The 19,285-nt window shown below is 37.4% G+C and overlaps 1 protein-coding gene across 1 annotated transcript in view; it reads left to right on the plus strand.

The window, feature by feature from the left end:
* Positions 1 to 19,285, plus strand: part of CACNA2D3 (calcium voltage-gated channel auxiliary subunit alpha2delta 3) — a 2,619,084-nt gene that overhangs the window by 1,307,156 nt on the left and 1,292,643 nt on the right. The window contains exon 11 of the mRNA XM_044078472.1: positions 19,075 to 19,146. Coding sequence (XP_043934407.1) covers positions 19,075 to 19,146 — 72 coding nt within the window. The remainder of the gene's footprint in view (positions 1 to 19,074; positions 19,147 to 19,285) is intronic.

Consider the following 19,285-nt stretch of genomic DNA (forward strand, 5'->3'; position numbering starts at 1 on the left):
ATCTCCGTTGTGTATTTTAAAGCTGTCTCGCTATGTTACACCCATTTAACATAGCGAAACAGTTTGTAAAAAGCAACGGAGATCTTGCTTTCTCTGTTGCTTTTTTTTTAAACCTGTCTCGCTATGTTAAATGGGTTTAACATAGCGAGACAGCTTTAAAATAAGCAACGGAGATCTCCGTTGCTTATTTTAAAGCTGTCTCACTATGTTAAACCCATTTAACATAGCGAAACAGTAAGAAGCAATGGAGATCTTGCTTTCTCCGTTGCTTTTGCCCACAGCTCTGATGTACTGCGTAGGCATGCGCAGTACATCAGAACTTCCGTGGAATACCAGACAGCTGCGGAAGGGCAGTAAGCAGGCATTATACAATGCCATTATTTAAGAAAAGTAATTATTTTTTTTCTTAAATAATGTCATTGTATAATAGCAATAACCCACTTCTGGGTGTGGGTAATGCTGGATTTACCCACGGTTGGCTTTGTTTGGTCCCTCGGGCTTAGCCCTCGGGACCAAACCACACCAACCGTGGGTAAATCCAGCATTACCCACACCCAGGTGTGGGTTATTGCTATAGTATTATTTTAATTTATTTAAAGTATCATGAAGGCCTACTACGGACTGATGATAAGATTGTCTGTAGTTGCTTGTGTGTGGAACATTACTGTTCGGTGGGTGAAAGGTGACCCTTATTTTTGTACTTAGAACAGAATGCATTTATTAGTTTTCTCCCAGGTAATGATGTTGCACCTGAGTATATGCACATTATTTGCATGTAAAGTGCTACCTGGATAGTGTACAAAGTAAGATATTTTTCTTTTATTACTTAAATGGACAGTGTACGAAGTAAGATATTTGTCTTTTATTACTTAAAGCAATTTAGTAAGACTCATAGCTTTTCATAACGATATTTAATGTGATATTCAGGAGGCCAGGTGTTAAGTGCAAAATGTTCTGTCTAGTAATGTGTGTGTGTGTGTGTGTGTGTGTGTGTGTGTGTGTGTGTGTGTGTGTGTGTGTGTGTGTGTGTGTGTGTTTGCGTGTGACTATATATCTTTGTGCATGTGTTTGCATGCATGGCGGAGTTTGCAATATGAGTGATGAGGATGGGATTATTTATTTATTTAACTTTGTTTTCCAGGAAAGTCTGGCTGGGATACAATTCTTTTTCAGAGGAGGCCTAGTAAGGAAGGCTCCACATTTAAGACCAGTTCTGACATATACATAAAATAGAGTTACATGACATCAGAAGAAAAGCAAAATATAGGATAGTGTACATACAAGAGAGAAAAATCTTTGCAATAGCTTACATAAACATAATTTAGTAACACAGCATGCACGCAGTTTGCATAGGTATATACAGTGTTAAACATTCACTAGAAATAGACACGGGCTTGCATATACCAAAGAGAGAGATAACACTGCAAAAGATGATGTAATATTAGTTGTGATTTCTAACAATACAAACAATGAAAGGAAGATGCAGCTTAACTATAGAAATATTAGAAAGGGAGAAGGTGGCTGATAGTAAAATATAGTATGATATGTTAGTAGAACAACTATGAAACTACTGTAATATTTAAGACTGAGAAGTAATATAGGGAAGTGAGAATGGTTGGGGCTATTTGGACTGTTACAAGGAATATCAGTTTTTAATAAATGAGGAGAGACTGATGAAACTGTGACAGCGTATGACAACAGAAAACACAATACACACATACTGTGCACTAAAATTCCTTCCAGTCTGCATTTTAGTTAATATCATTTTATCAGTAGGGATAGTAGCAAAGAAAAAGTTACAATTGATATCATGTTTTAGTCATGAGATGATATTTGTTTACAAAAGAATCACAAGTTAAGCTATCCATTTATCTCCCTCACCTTTTTTAAACCACTATATCATATATCTAACTATGTTTCTCTAAATATTATAATGTTTGTACACAAGTGTGCTATTGTTTCTCTAATAGTAACATGTTTTTCAAAACATTTATGATTAACCATAGGAGATAATTTTGATTCTCAACATGTTTGTATTTTTTCTTATATTGTATATGTATTCTTTGTAATTTGTGGGACTTTTTTTACTGTCACAACTTAAGTTTGTGTTTTCTTATGTTATGTTTAAGTTTGTGTTTTCCTATATTATGTATTCTCTGTGGGGTTACTTTGATTGTATCATGCTATGCTTGTTGTTTCTTAGATTATGTATTTTCTGTAACTAGTAGGGCTAAAATGGGTTACCCACCCAGTTGGATGGCCCAGTAAGCAAACATAAAATAAATAAATGAGTTTTTCATCAAGACGAGATGTATCAACCTGAGATAGGGGAAATTCCCAGATCATGATATGGAGGTGGATTATTTATTTATTTATTTTATTTTACATTTGTTAACTAAGGAAGTCCGACTGGACACAGGTCCATTTTCAGCAAAGGCCTGGGGAGAAAAGCTCCACATGAAAATAAGAAAACATATGAGTATACAAGTATACATACACGAATATAAACAAGCATACATAAGCAAAGGGTATTTATTTATTTATTTTATTTTACATTTGTTAACTAAGGAAGTCCGACTGGACACAGGTCCATTTTCAGCAAAGGCCTGGGGAGAAAAGCTCCACATGAAAATAAGAAAACATATGAGTATACAAGTATACATACAAGAATATAAACAAGCATACATAAGCAAAGGGTAAGAATTTATAGGTAATTTCTGTAGTAAATGATACATATTTGAACAAAAATGAGAGTTTTTTCATTTTTTTGCACTGGAAGATGATTATTAGTTCAGTTCAGAACATAACATTGGTTGAACAGGTTGACCAGTACTGTAAAGGACTTATTATTGGATAAACAAGTATACAATGAGAAACAGGGATCAAATAGTTGGTCCTTAGCAGAATTCTAGCAACAGTGCAGTGGTGTGGGTTAACCTGGGGAGTAGCATGAACAAAGCCGGTTGTTTAAGTAATGGGTTTGAGGAGTTTTTTAAATTGGAAGGTGGAAGTGGTAGAAGTTAAGTGGCTTGGAAGTGAATTCCAGCTTTTGGCAATAGAGTAGGCAAAGTGAGATTTCCCAGCTTCATTTTTATGTTTGATGACATTGATGAGGTTTTGCTTACTAGATCTTAAGGCTCTAGTGGTGGTGTAGGGGTGAATTAAATGCTGAAGTGCAGGAGTTTTGTCTGGAAGGTAGTAGTGCTTGTGTGCTATTGAGAGTTGGTTGCGTAGGAGTAGTTGAGGTAACTCAAGCCAATATTGAGAGCTAGGTAGTGATGGGATCTATGAGAGGCATCAATAGCAAACTTGGTAATCTTGTTGTAACAAGATTCCATTTTGTTTAGTTCGCTGTGATGAAGATTAGTAAAGATAGGGGAGGCATAAAGGAGGATGGATAAGAGATGAGTCCTTGCAATAGTGGCTTTGGTAGGTTTAGTGATGAACTATCTGTTCCTATAAAGGACACCAAGCTTTTTGTTAACTTTCTTTATTGTTTGGGCTATGTGTAAGTTGAATTTCAGATTATTATCAGTTTCTACACCTATCAGTTTTGTGTGTTTAGTTGGGTTGATTTGTGTATTATCTTTAGATTTTATGGTAAAATCATTATTTAGAGGGGAAGATTTTTCCAGGACTGAAGAGAATGAGTTTTGTTTTTTTTTTGGGATTAAGAATAGGCTTAATGTTAGTGAACCATGCTTCTCCTAAAGTAAAGTTATTCTGAGTTATGGTTTGTAGGTCGTTTAGGGTGGGGGCAGCACATATAATGGTGGTGTCATCTGCGTATTGCACTACTGAGGCTGAGAGTGAGGCTGAGGCTATCTGGTTTGTAAAAAGTGAGAACAGCAAAGGACCGAGGATGGACCCTTGAGGGACACCTATGGCTACTGGTAATAGGGGAGACAACTGATCTTGCCATAGAACTGCCTGCTGATGGTCTGATAAATAGTTATTGAAACATGATATGGTGGAGGAGCTCGTGTTTAGGGTAGATAGAGTCTCTAGGATATGGTGGTTTACCATATCAAAGGCTTTGGATAAGTCTAAGCATATGAAGGATATGAATAGCCCTTTGTTTCTATGGTGATTGACAATGCTGGTAAATGACAGTAGTGCTGTGGTGGTGCTATGGGAAGGTCTGAAGCCTTGCTGGGATTTGGATAGTAGGTCATTTTTTAGGAGATACTGCATGAGTTGAGAATGAACTACTCTCTCTAGTATTTTTGTTAAAGGTGATAGAATTGCAATAGGGCGGTAGTTGGTAAGCTCAAGGGAGTTGCCTCCTTTGTGCAGTGGTATAATATGTGATATTTTCCATGAGTGAGGAACTTTACACTCTTATATTGACCTATTTATTAAAGTGGACATGGGATAGGCTATAGCTTCTGCTGTTATCTGAAGGAAATCTGCTAGCAGATTATCAGCTGCCAGTGTGGTTGGTTTAAGTTTTTTTTAGGAGTTTAGCAATTGTATTTGTAGAGACTAGGTGCAGGGAAAAGCTAGGGGGGTAACTTTGGGTGCTGAGATGGGTTGTGGTAGCTATTGCTGTGGGGGATACAAGTACTGTTTTGGGTGTTGGCTAGGGCTTGGACTGTTTCTGTAAAGTATTTATTACATTATGTGGGGATGTTTTCATGGTTGTTTGGTAATATAGGAGATGGAGTGGTGGATTTTCCTGGCTGCAATAATCTATTTATTGTGGCCCAGAATTTTTGTGGGTTATGAGCACATTTTTCCTGCATGGATTATAGTTATCGAGTTTGATTTGTTTTTTGGCTTTGTTCCGGAGTTCTTGATAGTTTTGTCTCAAGGTAGTAGCTTTGTTTTTGTGAAGTTGTAACCGGGCTTTGTCCCTATCTTTCATTATAGTTTTAGTATATTTTGTTAGCCATGAGGCATAGTTAGTTTTGATTCTAATAGTTGTGGAGGGTGCATGGCAGTTTAAGATTTTTAGGAAGGTTGAGTTAAAGTACTGCACAGCTTTGTCTAGAGATAGTTGTTTTAGGGGAGTCCAATTACAGCATTTGAATGCATTGATTAGTTCACTAACTGAAGGTTTTTTTGTTACAAATTACTCTAAGGGTAGGATGGTTAATGTGATGGAATTGGTTCCTAATTAAGTAAGTTGCTTGATGGTCACTCATACTGTCAGGAAGACAGCCTGATTAGTGTGCAAGAGTTGTGTCAGATAGCATAATCCAGTCTAGTATGGACTGGCATTTGGATGTTTTGTCAATTCTAGTCGGGTCAGATATAATTTGGGTGAACCTATGTAGGTTAATGTAGCTAGAAGGATTTTGGCTGGAGCAATCAAACCAGTGAATATTAATGTCACCTAATAGTATAGTTTCTTGTGGGAGAGAGGTTGACATCCAGTTTAGTAGGCTTTCTAGTCTAGTGGTGTTATTGCCTGGTGGGATATTGCCCCCTGCAATAATTATGTGTTTGTTGGAGTTAAGTTTTAATTTGGTAAGAATTAGTTCTACATCTTTGATTTCTGCAGAATTACACTCAAATTGTTCAATAGTGAGGTGATTTTGGAATAGTACTGCTACACCTCCTCCCTTTTTCCCAATTCTATCTCTACATATAATATTTTAGCCAGAGGGAGTAATTTCATTATTATGGTGTTCTGGTTTCAGCCAAGTTTCTATTAACGTGGCAATTTCTGGTTTATATAGAGCTAGCAGGGCATGAAGATCCCATGTTTTGTTAAGTAAACTTCTTGCATTTATATTTAAAAGGAGGAGACATGAGGTAGGTCTTAGGTATAGAGGATATGGCTGCTTTAAGTTTGAGTTGGTAGATGTATTGGCCCCTGGATTAGGATGAATGTCACCACAACAAGTGAGTTTCTGGAGAAGATATAGATAGAGTTTGTTTAGTTTGTGCAATATTTTAGCTTGTTTTAGGGAATATTGAGGGTTGGTTTTGTATGTTAGCTTATTATATAGGTAGGGGAATGGTTTGGAGGAGGTGATGTCACAAGGTGATATAGGGAAATTTCTTAATTTTATGGAACTGGTTAGGGATTCTGTCTGCCATGGTGGTGGGTGGTGATATAAAGCTGTGTGTGATAGGAGGTAAGGATGTTCAGCAATAGAAGAGAGAGGATAGTTAATGGGTAAGGTATTACTTTTAGTTGCTGGGTGTGATATATATTAAACATGTAGAGTTGCAGAAGGAGTTGGATGTGTGTGGAAGTGCTATTAATAACTGTAGGGGTGGTTGTTAAATAAGGATGTGGTATAGAGTGTTGCTTTGAGGGATGATAGGTTAGATTTGATTGGGTAATTTGGAGTGAGAATTAGTGGGGTGTGTTCTATACCTATAATTGTAATTGATGTGTGAGAGTGTGGGAATGGGGGCAGGATAGGGGAGTGTAGTGAGCTGGAGCATTAGCAAATAGAGTAGGTTGAACCCCCGGGCTGAGGCGTGCTCTTCAGCAAAAACAACAATCAGCTGAAAGAAGGCCCCACAGCATGTCAGTACAAGCACACTAGCTTTGCTTGAAATAAATTTTATTCTTGGTAAAGGTTTTGCCAAGAAGTAAGGTATTGCTTGAAATAAATCTTTTTCTTAGTGAAGGGTTTTGCCAAAAAGTTAGTAATTTTAAATAAGAAAGAAAAAAACTTTTCAATTTGTGGATTTTGCGAGGGGGGTTATGCCCAATTGAGGACTCAAGAAAAAAAACTTCAGTGATTCTAGAGACAGGGCTTACTGTTGGGGCTATGTGTTTAACTTGTCAATACTGGTACCTAGTAGCACTGTATTAGAGGAGGGGGGGGTTAATGACAACAATCCAGTGGGCACACTTGCAGTTTAATTGTTTAAGCTACAGTCTTTTACAAGAACAAGGTCACATACACTTTGTTCAGCTGGTATTTGACCACTACAGCGGTCTTTTGATGGGCGTCAGCTTTCGGCAGTAGTCAAATTACTGCAAGCTGGCTGTGAATGGCTTAAAATGGCCACAAGGTTTAAAATGTTTGGGGTGTTGTTACTAGCGGATAGAAGGTTGAAAACTTTGTTCAGCTGGTGTTTGACCACTACAGCGGTCTTTTGATGTTGGGAATCAGCATTCGGCAGTAGTCAAATTACTGCAAGCTGGCTGTGAATGCCTTAAAATGGCCACAAGGTTTCAAATGCTTGAGGTGTCATTACTAGTGGATAGGAGGTTGAAAATTTTGTTCAGCTGGTGTTTGACCATTGCAGTCAAACACCAGAACACAAAGATCTTTGGTCATCAATGCAGTTATGTAATTAAATAATAGATACAACTTCAAGAGGACAGAAGTGGAATTGAGAGGTAGGTTTAAAAGGTGAAGAAACATGTAAACAATGTAGACTAATTAGAGAATACTGGATTAAAGGAGGAGGAGGTAGAATTAGTGAATATGATTGCATGAGGGGTACCAGATGCTCAACTGATGAAACAAATGATGGCAATGCTGCAAGGAGAAATTAACTTAATATGAAGAGCAATGTCATAGTTTCAGAAGGCAAAATAATCTTAATATAGAAGGCATAATGAATGTGTATATAAGGAGTAGATGAGATGGAAACAATATTGGTGAAAAACAGGAGGAAAATTGATGGCCTGGAAAACAGGTCACAATCAGCAAGTCTGCAAATATTATTATTTTTCCCAAAAATGTCCTGTAGAAAGCAATAGGGTACATCCATGAGGATAATTTAGAAGCAGGCAGAGAGAGTTCCCAATTTTGCCCTTGCAGATTATATGTATTGTTGGCTGGGGAACCCTGGAGAATGAAGGATCACACTTCATAACATGCTATTTTCATTTTTTTAAATGATGGGAAAATTATGACAAAGGACATTCAGGAAAATGTTGGATTATATATGAATGATTGAAAGTAAAACTCCTGTAATATTTCCACAAAGGATTGTCGATAACTTTTAACACTGTGAAGTAAATGTTATAAACTGAATGACAGAAATGTTAGGCCTTGCTATTTACTGGTGAATACAGAAGGTTTTGGCATTCTGGAAGGGGGTAGGAGAGTATTTTTGGGAGTATAGACTGACAAAAGTGCAATGGCACAGGAATGTATGAGCAGAAATTGTAGCTGTTAATGAACTTGACATAAACTGACAGGCACAGAGATTGGATGTCGTCCATCACATAACCTCACTAAGTAGATTCTTTCCATGCTAAATTTAATAGTGTAAGAAGAGCAACCAGCAGAGGGTACTTGTTTAGAAAGTGGGAGAAGTGGCAATATTTGTTCAAAGCAGCCAATCAGGTGGAGGACAGGAGTTTGAAAGACATCACAAGGAAAGGCAGCCTAGGAAATTAATAACAAACTGAGTGAAGAGCCAGGAATAACAATAAGGCATTATAGCAGGGAGGCTGAAGTGAAGGTTCACTAGACATACTAAGAGAAGACAGGAGCTGAAGATGCCAGAAAAGCTGGTAGCAGAAGATATTTGGTGAAATGGATGATGAAACTAAGGACTGTTGAATCTCTGAAGGGGGGGGGTGATATTTTCTGAACTTATCAGATTAATAGAAATAAGAAAAGCAGTTAACAACCAACAAGAGGTAACAGAGGTTATGAGGTAGATATGTAGGACTAACTATGTTGCAGATATTAGGCAAAGTGGTATTGCAATAAAGGTTGGGACATGGAATAACTAAAACTGAAGTTTACTCAATATCAGTGTAAAACCAACCACAAAATAAAGAAAAAACACTGTGTCACTAGCCACCAGAAAGGACCATGAAATAACTTCCTTGGCATATATATAATTACTGCTTTCATCTCTAGTATTTCTTCAGAAAATATCAATACTAATAATAAGTGTGGGACCATTTAGCAATAGAAGCTAGAGAACATACATGTTAGGATGCAAGATAATAGGGTGATTGTTAAGAAAGGAGATTCACAAAAGGAAGAGGAGTAATCAACCCTCAAGACATAGAAAATGGAGGCAGTAAGCAAGAATAAAGAGGGGAAAGACAAGCTAGAAAGCAGTGTAAGGTAAATTAAGTCCAATAAGGAGAACTCTATTAAAGTATAATTTGGATGAATGGATGGGTAACTGTAAATTCACCCCAGTTTAACACTCACGTCCCTTAGGGATAGGGGAAATATAAATGCCCCAACATTGTCTGTCTGGCCCACCTCACAACTAATCACTATGTTCTTAATATTACCCATTGCTTAATATTGTATCAGAGACTGTAGTCAGAGAGGGGATACACGGATTTTACATAGTTATGGAATGGAATTATGGAATGGAGCATGAATTCACTTAACCTTTATTCATATGAACATTTATACTTAGTGAGAAAGAACTGATCAGCTATAGGTGTTTCATTGTGGTTACAGAGCAGTTTTTTGACATCTAAAGGTGAAAAAAAGGGACTGCAGAAGTTCATCTTTTAGGGAAAGATGACTTATTTTTTTCAGTAAATTTATATAAGGTTGTAACTGAGAAAAAGTCATACTTTGCTGCCTGACTATAACAATGCTTCGTAGTGGTGGTGGTTGTTACTGAACATACTGAAAATATGATTATATTATGCAAAATAGTGAAAATCGTTGTCAGAGTAGATTAATTAAATAGTATAGACTTATGCCATAGATTATCTCACTCTTTATTTTGCACAAAGAAGTTTCTACACGCATTAATTGTATAGTGCTACACTATGCTGCACAAATATGTGCAAGTGTACAGATAGTAATAATGGCTAGCAGGTGACAATGTGCTGAGAAGGAAATATGGCATTAGATAGTTGGAAATGCATAAACAGTGGTTGGAAATTTCACAGCACACAGAGGTGTTTTAGTGAGAATTACACTATTTCTGATGGTACTGATGTGTCAAATGCCATGTGTTAGATACCGAGCCATGCGCCCTATTACAGAGCTAAGACATCTGGCATTTTTCCAGCAGAAAACAGAAAGAAATGTGCTTCTGAGGGCATTGTAAGAGCTGCAGTAAATGTCATACCATTTGCAAGACTTACGTAAATCAAGGGCTACTAGTTTTACTAGGTTTGCTTGGAAGAGGGGTAAATACATATTACTCCATGAAGCATATTTTACATAAGTCATAACAGAAAGAAATAATGTCTTTAAATCTGTGAAAGACAACAAAAGACTATACCACCAAAAAATATGTAGTTTTCATTTCATGTTTTTCTTTTAGTTGGAGTACTGCTTTTAATTTTAATTCCAAGACACAGTGACTGAAACCTGATGTCTGTCATATTCATTTATATATGATGACCGAGTTACAAAATACAAGGTTACTTAGCTTATATTTATCATGTGCCTGCAAACAACAGGAAAGAATCCTTCATATGCATGTATCATGCCTTGTGTGGATTCCTAGCGCTGCCTTCATTAACTTGTTTGTTTTAGCAATCTGACTGGCTTTTAGTATAGGAACTAAAAGCACAGGTAAGTAGACCAGTGCACTGAAGCATAAACAAATTTTAGTAGCAGTTTCTGTAGGGCAGTTTGGTTTAATAGATTTAGTCATAGCTCAAAATGAACAGACAACAAAGCAGAAGTTGAATCTGTAACCTATCTGTGATCATAGCGGATGACATCATCTTTCATTTAAGTAGCAAATGCTAATAACAGGTTACATCATCTTTTGTTCAAAAACTAAATAATAGCAGAATATATCATAGTAGATTACCTCATCCATTAGATACGTAGAAGTGCTACTAGTAATAAAGTTAGAAATTCAAAAGGAAAGGAGTGTTTCTCAGGCTGGAGCAAGTCTGGGTAAAGACAAGCAGAATGAACTGATGTGATAGAATGAACAAAGAGAATGAACATAAGTAAAACCTCATTAACTAAAGTCTGAACTGATAACATGATGTCATCCCTAAGAATGAATCAGAAATGTCCGTCTTATCCCCACACATACATCTTTATATCTGATCTAATTCAAATGAAGTGTGCTTAACAGAAGGCGCAAAGCCTAGATTCTAGTATGCTGCTGCTTAAATTTTGTATTAATACATTTCAATAAACAGAAAGATTTTAATTTATTGCTTAAAAATTTATGAGAAAATGTAGGTGCTTCACATTAAAATTCTGATAATGTTGGTCCAGTGAAACCCCGCTAACGTATTCACAGACACACACACACACGCACACACAAGCACACACACACACACACACACACACACACACACACACACACACACTCTGATTTTCTTTGTATCTGTCAAAAACAACTATACAGAACATGGTGAAAATAAACCACATTCTCTTCATAGGTTACTACTAAGCTAATAACCACATGGGCCTTTGTTAAGCCTAGTCACACATCCCAGGTGAGAATCAAACCATTACCTTTTTGCTTTGAGGGTAACACCTTAACCATTATGCTAACCCTCCCCCTGTTGTGAAAATTATTTGAATCTAGACTCTTCTTTGGAATTTGACTGGACTTCCATTTGTGGGAAATCTTGCAGCTCTTGCCAGTGTAGCCTTCTCACCAAACATCACTTCTGATGCTGTACTTCTCCATGGCTAAGCTCAGGAATTCATCACGCTCACAAAGAAAGAAATGTAGTCTGCATCATTTACAAAACTACTGCATTAAATCCTGACTATAGGATATACTGCAAACCTAACAAGAATGCATGGATTGTATTAAGAAGGCAAATGCATCATAGGTTCATAGGTGTGTACTAGGCTAATGGCCCTGGAGCCTTTACAAGCCTAGCCCATAGGATTAACCTGGCATTGTGCCACCCGACCTTATTTCCCACCTGTCGAGTAAAGCCACTGGAGTGATCCCTGGGGTGAATTTTCTATTTCTCATCCACTCATCAAGATTTCTCTTGAAGAAGGCCAGTGAAGTGCTCTACTTCACATATATGAGAAGTTTATTCCATACCATGGGCAGTCTCTGGATTATGAACCTGTCCCTCCAGCATGTTCTGATGATTGTGATAATGTGGTTGAGGTCTCTGGAGTGTGTGGTACGGAGGGATTGGGATTTCTTCAGATGTAGCATTTCTAACAAAGCTGGGTCAGACATGGCTTTGTAAGTCAAGCAGAGATCACCTCTAAGTAGACACTATGAGACAGAGAATAGTTGGAGTTGTTTTAGTCTGTCCATATAGGACAAATGTTTAAGGCCTAGGATCCTCTTTGTGAGGTACCTTTGCAGCCTCTCCCGTTGTTGCAGGTGTTTAGTGAGGTAAATGCCAAATGGGGCATTGTACTCAATGACTGGCCTAATGAGGGAAGAGTAGAGGGAGACAATGACCTCTTTCTTCCTGGATGCAAAACCCTTAGTAATGAGATGTGCCACATAGAAGGACTTTCTGACCACAGTGGCAATGCGGTGGTCAAAATAGAGGTTGCTGTCAACCTGTGTTCCCAGATCACTTACAATGCCTTCTGTGTTCAGTGGACTACCATCGATGTGGTAATTCATGGGAACTGTGCTTTTCCAAAAGGGGATGACGACACATTTTTTGGCATTGAGCTTAAGGCCATGGTTCTGACACCAGTCATTGGTCACAGTGATGCCTTTCTGTAGGATCTCAACATAACTTGGGGAGTCAATAATAGCTTCCAACTTGCAATCATCTGCGAACTTTGTCAGCCAGAGTCCCTTTGTGTTGGCCTGGACTTCAAAGAAGTAGATACCAAAGAGGAGGGGACCCAGGACCGAACCCTGTGGGACCCCACTCGTGATTGGTTGGCAGTCTGACTTGAAGTCAGCTACTTTCACACTGTGGGTTTTACCTGTGAGCCAGTTTGCAGCCCACCTAGTGATATAGGAGTTGATGCCTAGCTTAGTGAGTTTTTCTGTGATTCCTGAGTGGGGAATGGTATCAAAGGCCTTGGACAGATCAAGGTAGGCTGTATGAACCACCTTGCCTTCATCCACAGCTCTGGTAACTGAATCAAAGAAGTTAACCAAGTTGAGCAGGCATGATCTACCCTTCACAAAATCAAACTGTATGGGATCCAGAGTTTGGAGATTCACTATATCCTTGTTTATTAGGTCCATGATGATGCGTTCTATAGCATTGCATATCAGACTCGTCAGGCTAACAGGGCGATAGTTCCCAGGGTCTGTAGTCACTCCTCCTTTGTGGAGAGGAATGACTGTAGCAGTGTGCCATTTGGTAGTGACAAAGCCTGAGGTGATGCTGTGATTAAACAGGGCACACAGGTGAGGTGCCAGTTCACTGTGTAGTTTATGTAGAACACAGCCAGGGATATAGTCAGATCCCATAGAAGCTGTATTCTTGGCCTTGGACAGTGCTGTTTTAACCTGTGCAGCAGTAATACTGGGTACCTAGCAATCTGCTGGTATTGTGACTGGTCCCTGGGGGGGGGGGGGTGAGAGGGGTAAAGTTGGCACTGAATCTGTCGGCCAATATATTGGCAATATCTGTTGGCTCGGTATAGGAGGTACCATTGTGCAGTAGCTCAGCGCAAATCTGGGTATTGCCGGGAAGATTCTTTACATAACTATAGTAGGCCTTGTGGTTGTCTTTACTATCTGCTGCAATTTGGTTTTCATAGCTAGCTTTAGAGGATTTGATGAGGGATCTCATCTTTTTGTTGAGGCTGATAAGGGAGTGTTTCCTTCTGGCAATAAAGAACCATGCTTTGTGTTGGACAAAAACAAACGGTGATCATAACTGAATGCATTTCCTTTGTCCTCACTGTAATTGCCCAAGCACTACAGTTTCACAGTAGTGGAGTTTCACAGTAGTGCCACCCATTACGTCAACCTTCTTGCTCAGCTTTTGATGCCAGAGTTTACCAGATGCGTTGCCTTTTTACTTTCATTCTCATTTCAAAACTCAAAGTAAACAATTGCTTTAGATGACACCTACATTTATGGACAGGTTCAGATGGCCAGGGTCAAAAATGTCTTAAAACTTACCTTAACTCTTTTTGTAAATATGTAAATATGTTTTTAGTCTGAAAAAATATTGATATGTATATATATCATGTGTTTGCATTTCTGCTCTGTCTTTCCAAAGTGCTTGTATAACTGATTTTGACCATGTTTTTGACTCAAATGCTTGATTCTCTTTAAACTGTTTGTGTTTTTTTTTTGAGCTTTTCTCTTCGAGTCTCCCCTGAAAATGGGCCACAAGCCCAGCTGGACCAACCTGGTTAACAAATGTCAATAAAATAAAAAAATAAATAAATAAAACAATAAATTTCCATCTGTCCTGTACACACTATTAACCTAAAAACTTAAATTATTATATATAAAGAATATCCATGACTATTCTAATACTTAAATATGCATCTAATTCTTCCCATTATAATATCTATCCAATATCTGTCCTGCAGATATTATCAAAACTCTTGAAGCAGTTAAGTTTCGCTAACCTACTAATGTCCTGATCTTCTTTTACTTATGACATAGCATGGAGCTTGGAGATGATTTTAGACAAGATATGTTGCCTCAGCTACCATGTTCACCGTAAGCTTTATTTTAATAATGTGAAAGGTAGGCTGATTATAGAAATGGTGTATATGAAGTTGAACAATTCCTTCAATTTGGTCTCTTATTCTGTTTAGATTTTTGGAACATAAACTTTACATTAGATGAGTCTGCTGAGCCTTAGCTTACAGGCAACCTGCACAACAGGACACCAAATATACTTGCTTATAATAAACTTTCACAGTATTTGCTACCGATTTGTGAGGATCATAGAATGTTCAATCCTTTATATTTGTTATTAGCTGAAAAGCCCCCCCCCCACACACACACACACACACACACACACACATCCATGCTGGTAACATGCTTAATTTGAGATCAGATCATCTGTTTCACCATCAGCTCTCTTTTGTGATGACAAAATATTCATTTTCAAACAATTAAAGGACACACTTCCTAAAACCTAAATCAAGGTTATTAGAAACCACTTTAAGAATTAGCTGTGCTCTAGTTATCTTGGTATTATCTTTTTGGTAATTGATTCCTACTAGGGAAACCTAGGGGGATTGTTGAATATTGTAAATGTATTGGCATATTATTTCACATAGGTATCTTCTTTTATTTTGCCAATAGAAAATAAATAAAAAAAAAAAATCATTCCACTACTGGGTACTTGCCTCTGACTTCTAAATATATGAGGCAAGAAGAATTTCAGGCAAGAGAAAGATTATTCATAGAAATGAATACGAAACACTAGACTGCAGATATCATTAAACATTTGCAGACCTGTAACTAATATATCCAGTAATGAATACAACTCCCTCTACAAACAAGAGAATGGCTAGTAGACCATTTTAAGTCTATATATCTCCTGAAAGTATGCTTATTTTCAGTCTTCGTCTGGTTTAGTCCTTACCCTTAGTTAAGTACTTTCTATTTGTGTGAGCTCTGAGTTGTCTCCCAGGCTTAGATTTCTAAATAGTATAGGTTTGTCTCTTCATTTATTTGTTTGTCTGCTTGTTTTTGTTTTTTTTTTTTGGCCAGAATAATCATACTAGGCTTGCATTCTATTTTCAGGGAAGAACCAAGGTGTTTTTTTTAAATTCTCACCTGCTGACCATCAAGCCACCTTCCCCATCTCAGTTATCCCTACCACAAGTCTAACACTTGGAGATCCCCAGTATTCCTACACTGAGAGACGTTTCCCTTCCTTACTTTTCATACAGGTTCTGTGGGATTAAGTAGATGCTGGCCATGCAGGAGCACAGGTTGGCGGTGAAGCCATCATCTTTCCGTGAGGAGATTTGCACTTGGCCTTACTCTATGCTCACCTGTGCTGACATTGTTGTGTGGGCTGGTCTGGCTGGGTAATAGGGAGTCATGCAGAGCATGTATCTTGCACCCTTACATAGGGCAGTCACATCTTACTCTCTCTGTCCTCAAGCCTATCGTCATTTCAGCTCCTTTGAGCCCTGGCCTGCATTATAGCTCATTGGATGACACCCAGCTCAGATTTTCCCATACAGGATAGACATGCTCATCCTACCCACTGCTTTTTCAGTCACTCAAGCAACTAATGAATGTCAGGTCACACAGGCTGTAGTCAGGTTTTTATTTCCTGTATGCTAGCAGAGGATGGCACAAGGTGAAATTTATAGTGACTAGTAGAAATCTGAGTAGGACACTGGTGAAAATTCTTTATTTTTTTGTACCTATGTCACTGCCAGCTCAAGGCATATTGCACCTTCATTCAACATCTCTTCTGAAAATGGTACATCTGGTGATCAATGTACCTAATCTGGTATTGTAATATAACCCACCATCTTCTAAATTTCCAGCATCACAAGCAACCTTGGTACCAGTAAAGCCCTTGATAGTGATGTTTTCAGATGGTCACTATTACCTTTGTTTTTAAATGCCTAAAGGAAGAAAAGGGGTATATGTGTACCCATAGCTTTCTTTTTCTTTCATTATTTATTTTGCAATAAATAAGATGTGTTTTTACCCTGGAATGCGCAGTCTAGCATATTTTACTTTGGATTCTATGACAAGTAACTGGCTATTGCAATACTTCAGTTTTGCCTAATCCAGGTCCAAATGATCACTGGTTGTTACTTTTTGCTGTTTCTTTAAGTTATACCTGTGGTTTCCTGTTAACAGAACAGTGAAATTATGTTCTTAGAAACATAACAGGCCTCTGTATTGTTCCATCCTTTATGACACATAGAGACTGAAACACAGACGTATTGTAATACTTTAAGCTTTCAAGATAGCATAACTCCTGATGAAGGGTTCATACTATCTTGAAACCTCAAATAATTGTAAAACCAGTTTATATTTCATTGCTTTTGTTTTAGTGTTTTCTGTTAGTCAACTAACACAGCATTTCTTATTTATTTATTTATCTATTTATTTTAGACTTTATGACTGCACTTCAAGGCTAGTTTGAAACTGCTTACAATGTCTTGTTAAGAAGTCTGGTATTTGGTTGCATATGAAAAAAAAAAAGAAAAGGAACAGGCATGTAGATAGCTAGATAGATAGACAGTCCAAAAAAAAAAAGCAACACTGATTAACCATATTTGAAGATGATTGTAAACCAGGTGCTAAAATCAAATCCTCTTCTGATATGAAGACACTACAAAGCAAACATATATTTTAATAGCTGTTGCTCTGAAAATGGGCTAAAACTAAATGCTAAAAAATTCAATATTGTTGTATTTGGTAAACAAACCCTCCACCCATCTTATAGTATAGAAAATACCCACTCAAAAACAAAGAAGTTATAAGAGACCTTGGGACATGCATGGACACCCCCCCATTTGGTCATCATATTGCAGTAGTGATCAGGAAATCCCCCTCTCTGGCACAGCTGATCACAAAGAGTGTCACTGAATACAATGCATCTTTTGGGATTCATCTTACTAAACATATGTAGAAGTTGGAGAGACCTGAAATGTTCCAGACAATCAAGATTGTGGGCCTAAAGGACTTGAGCTGCATATTAAGTCATGAGGTCTTGTCCATGTATTCAGTGCTCTGCAGACTCCATAGGTATATTCTGACCCTTGCTTTCCATGCCATTAGGGACTAACTGTCCAATACCTCTTATTTCTCCATAAATCAAATGGTCTAGTGAACACTAGAACCACAGATCTGAACCTGTTTCACCATATAAACAAATCATGGTGGAGAGACAGCTTTGTCACATAAGAACTGCCTTCTCTGGAACAAACTTTCTCTTCAGTTTAAATGATGTGAGGTGATATCTTCCATTAAGAAGAAACTAGACAACTGGAAGATTTTTAATACATTCTTCCCCAAAATGACTGTTCTATCACTCATTGAAAAATAATTAAGGTGTAAAGGTGGGTCCTGGCATGGCAAAAATGGTCACATGGCCAAGTTCTCTTGTACGGTCTATGACTCTATGATTCTGTGATTAATGCTATGTACCTAAAGAGCATAAATAAAGGGTAATTAGGCAAGTAATTACTATTGTATGCCAATTAGCAAATGCAGTCATAGCATGTGACAGGGTGAAAGAGAGGGAGACCATTTCCAGTCTTATGTTTTTTGTAAGCAAATCTTTGCTTTGTTATGCTGAAATGTAAGTTTTTTTAAAATGTCAGTTCTTCTGTTGTTAACCATTTAATATGTTGTTTGTTGTCCATTGCTTAGTATACTTGCTACTGTCTCATCAAATTTTAAAAGACCGTTTCCTATGTTTTGAAAACTTGAGGTTTTTCCACAGTTATTGTATGATTGTACTGCATTCTGTTCTGATACAGTCCATTTTATTCTACAGTTGCAAAACATTAGAGTTTTTTTTCAGTTTTGCAATGGCCTTTTAACTGAAACTATGATGTGTTTTTATATGTATTTTATGTCACATAAAATTGAAATAATGGCAATAAGTAGTCCAGAAAATATAAGAACTAAGTGCAGTACAATTACCAAGGAAAAGGATTGCTTCAGCCTTCTGAATGATTGTAGTGTACAGAGATTAGCTTGACTAACATTAGTATGATGAGTAATGTCTGCCTCTATCTGTTAATCAGTATCACAAAAATATCTTGCAAAATTATTTTTATCTGCAAATGCTTTCACCATGGTTTTATCCAGGAATATATTTTTTTGCTAATCAAAAAATATTATTTTGCCATTAATTCAACTTTAATTTATGTAAATCCCATGAATATTATCTCAACATCTCTTTTAAGCTCATTTAATTATTATGGTTGTGTCATATTTATTTTATATTTGTTAACGGGGAAAGTCCGAATTGGAATGAGCCAATTTTCAGCGGAGGCCCGGGGAGAAATGGTCCAGATGCATGTCTTTGTAATGTGGGAGGAAACCCACACGAATGCAGGGAGGACATGCAGACTCCAAACAGAAGGCACCCCAGCCGAGAATCGAACTGGAGAACCTCTTGCTGTAAGGCGACAACACTACCGCTGCACCACTGCACTGTCCTATGCAATACATTATTTAGAAGTTGTTTTCTAATCTAAATTTTTTAAAGCATTATTAAAATGGCTGCAAATTTTATAAGAAAAAAATCTACCCTGTGATAGTAACTAATTATTGAAATGCTATAGGAATGTAAATGTCAAAAAAGTAACCTATTCTTTATTTATGTTTCAGCTTAGAAATGCAATGGTAAACAGAAAAACTGGAAAATTCTCAATGGAAGTGAAGAAAACAGTGGATAAGGCAGTAAGTAAAATTAAAGCTCTTGTCTACTTTTCATTATTATACTGAATGTAAGCATACTTTCAGGTACATGCATCATTTTGTATAAATGTTCTACCTTTTGACACTTTAGTAAAAAGATAGATTCAATTATTTTACATGA

The sequence above is a fragment of the Protopterus annectens genome, chromosome 7.part1, assembly GCF_019279795.1.
Source record: "Protopterus annectens isolate FY-2018-M chromosome 7.part1, PAN1.0, whole genome shotgun sequence".
Lineage (NCBI taxonomy): Eukaryota > Metazoa > Chordata > Ceratodontiformes > Protopteridae > Protopterus > Protopterus annectens.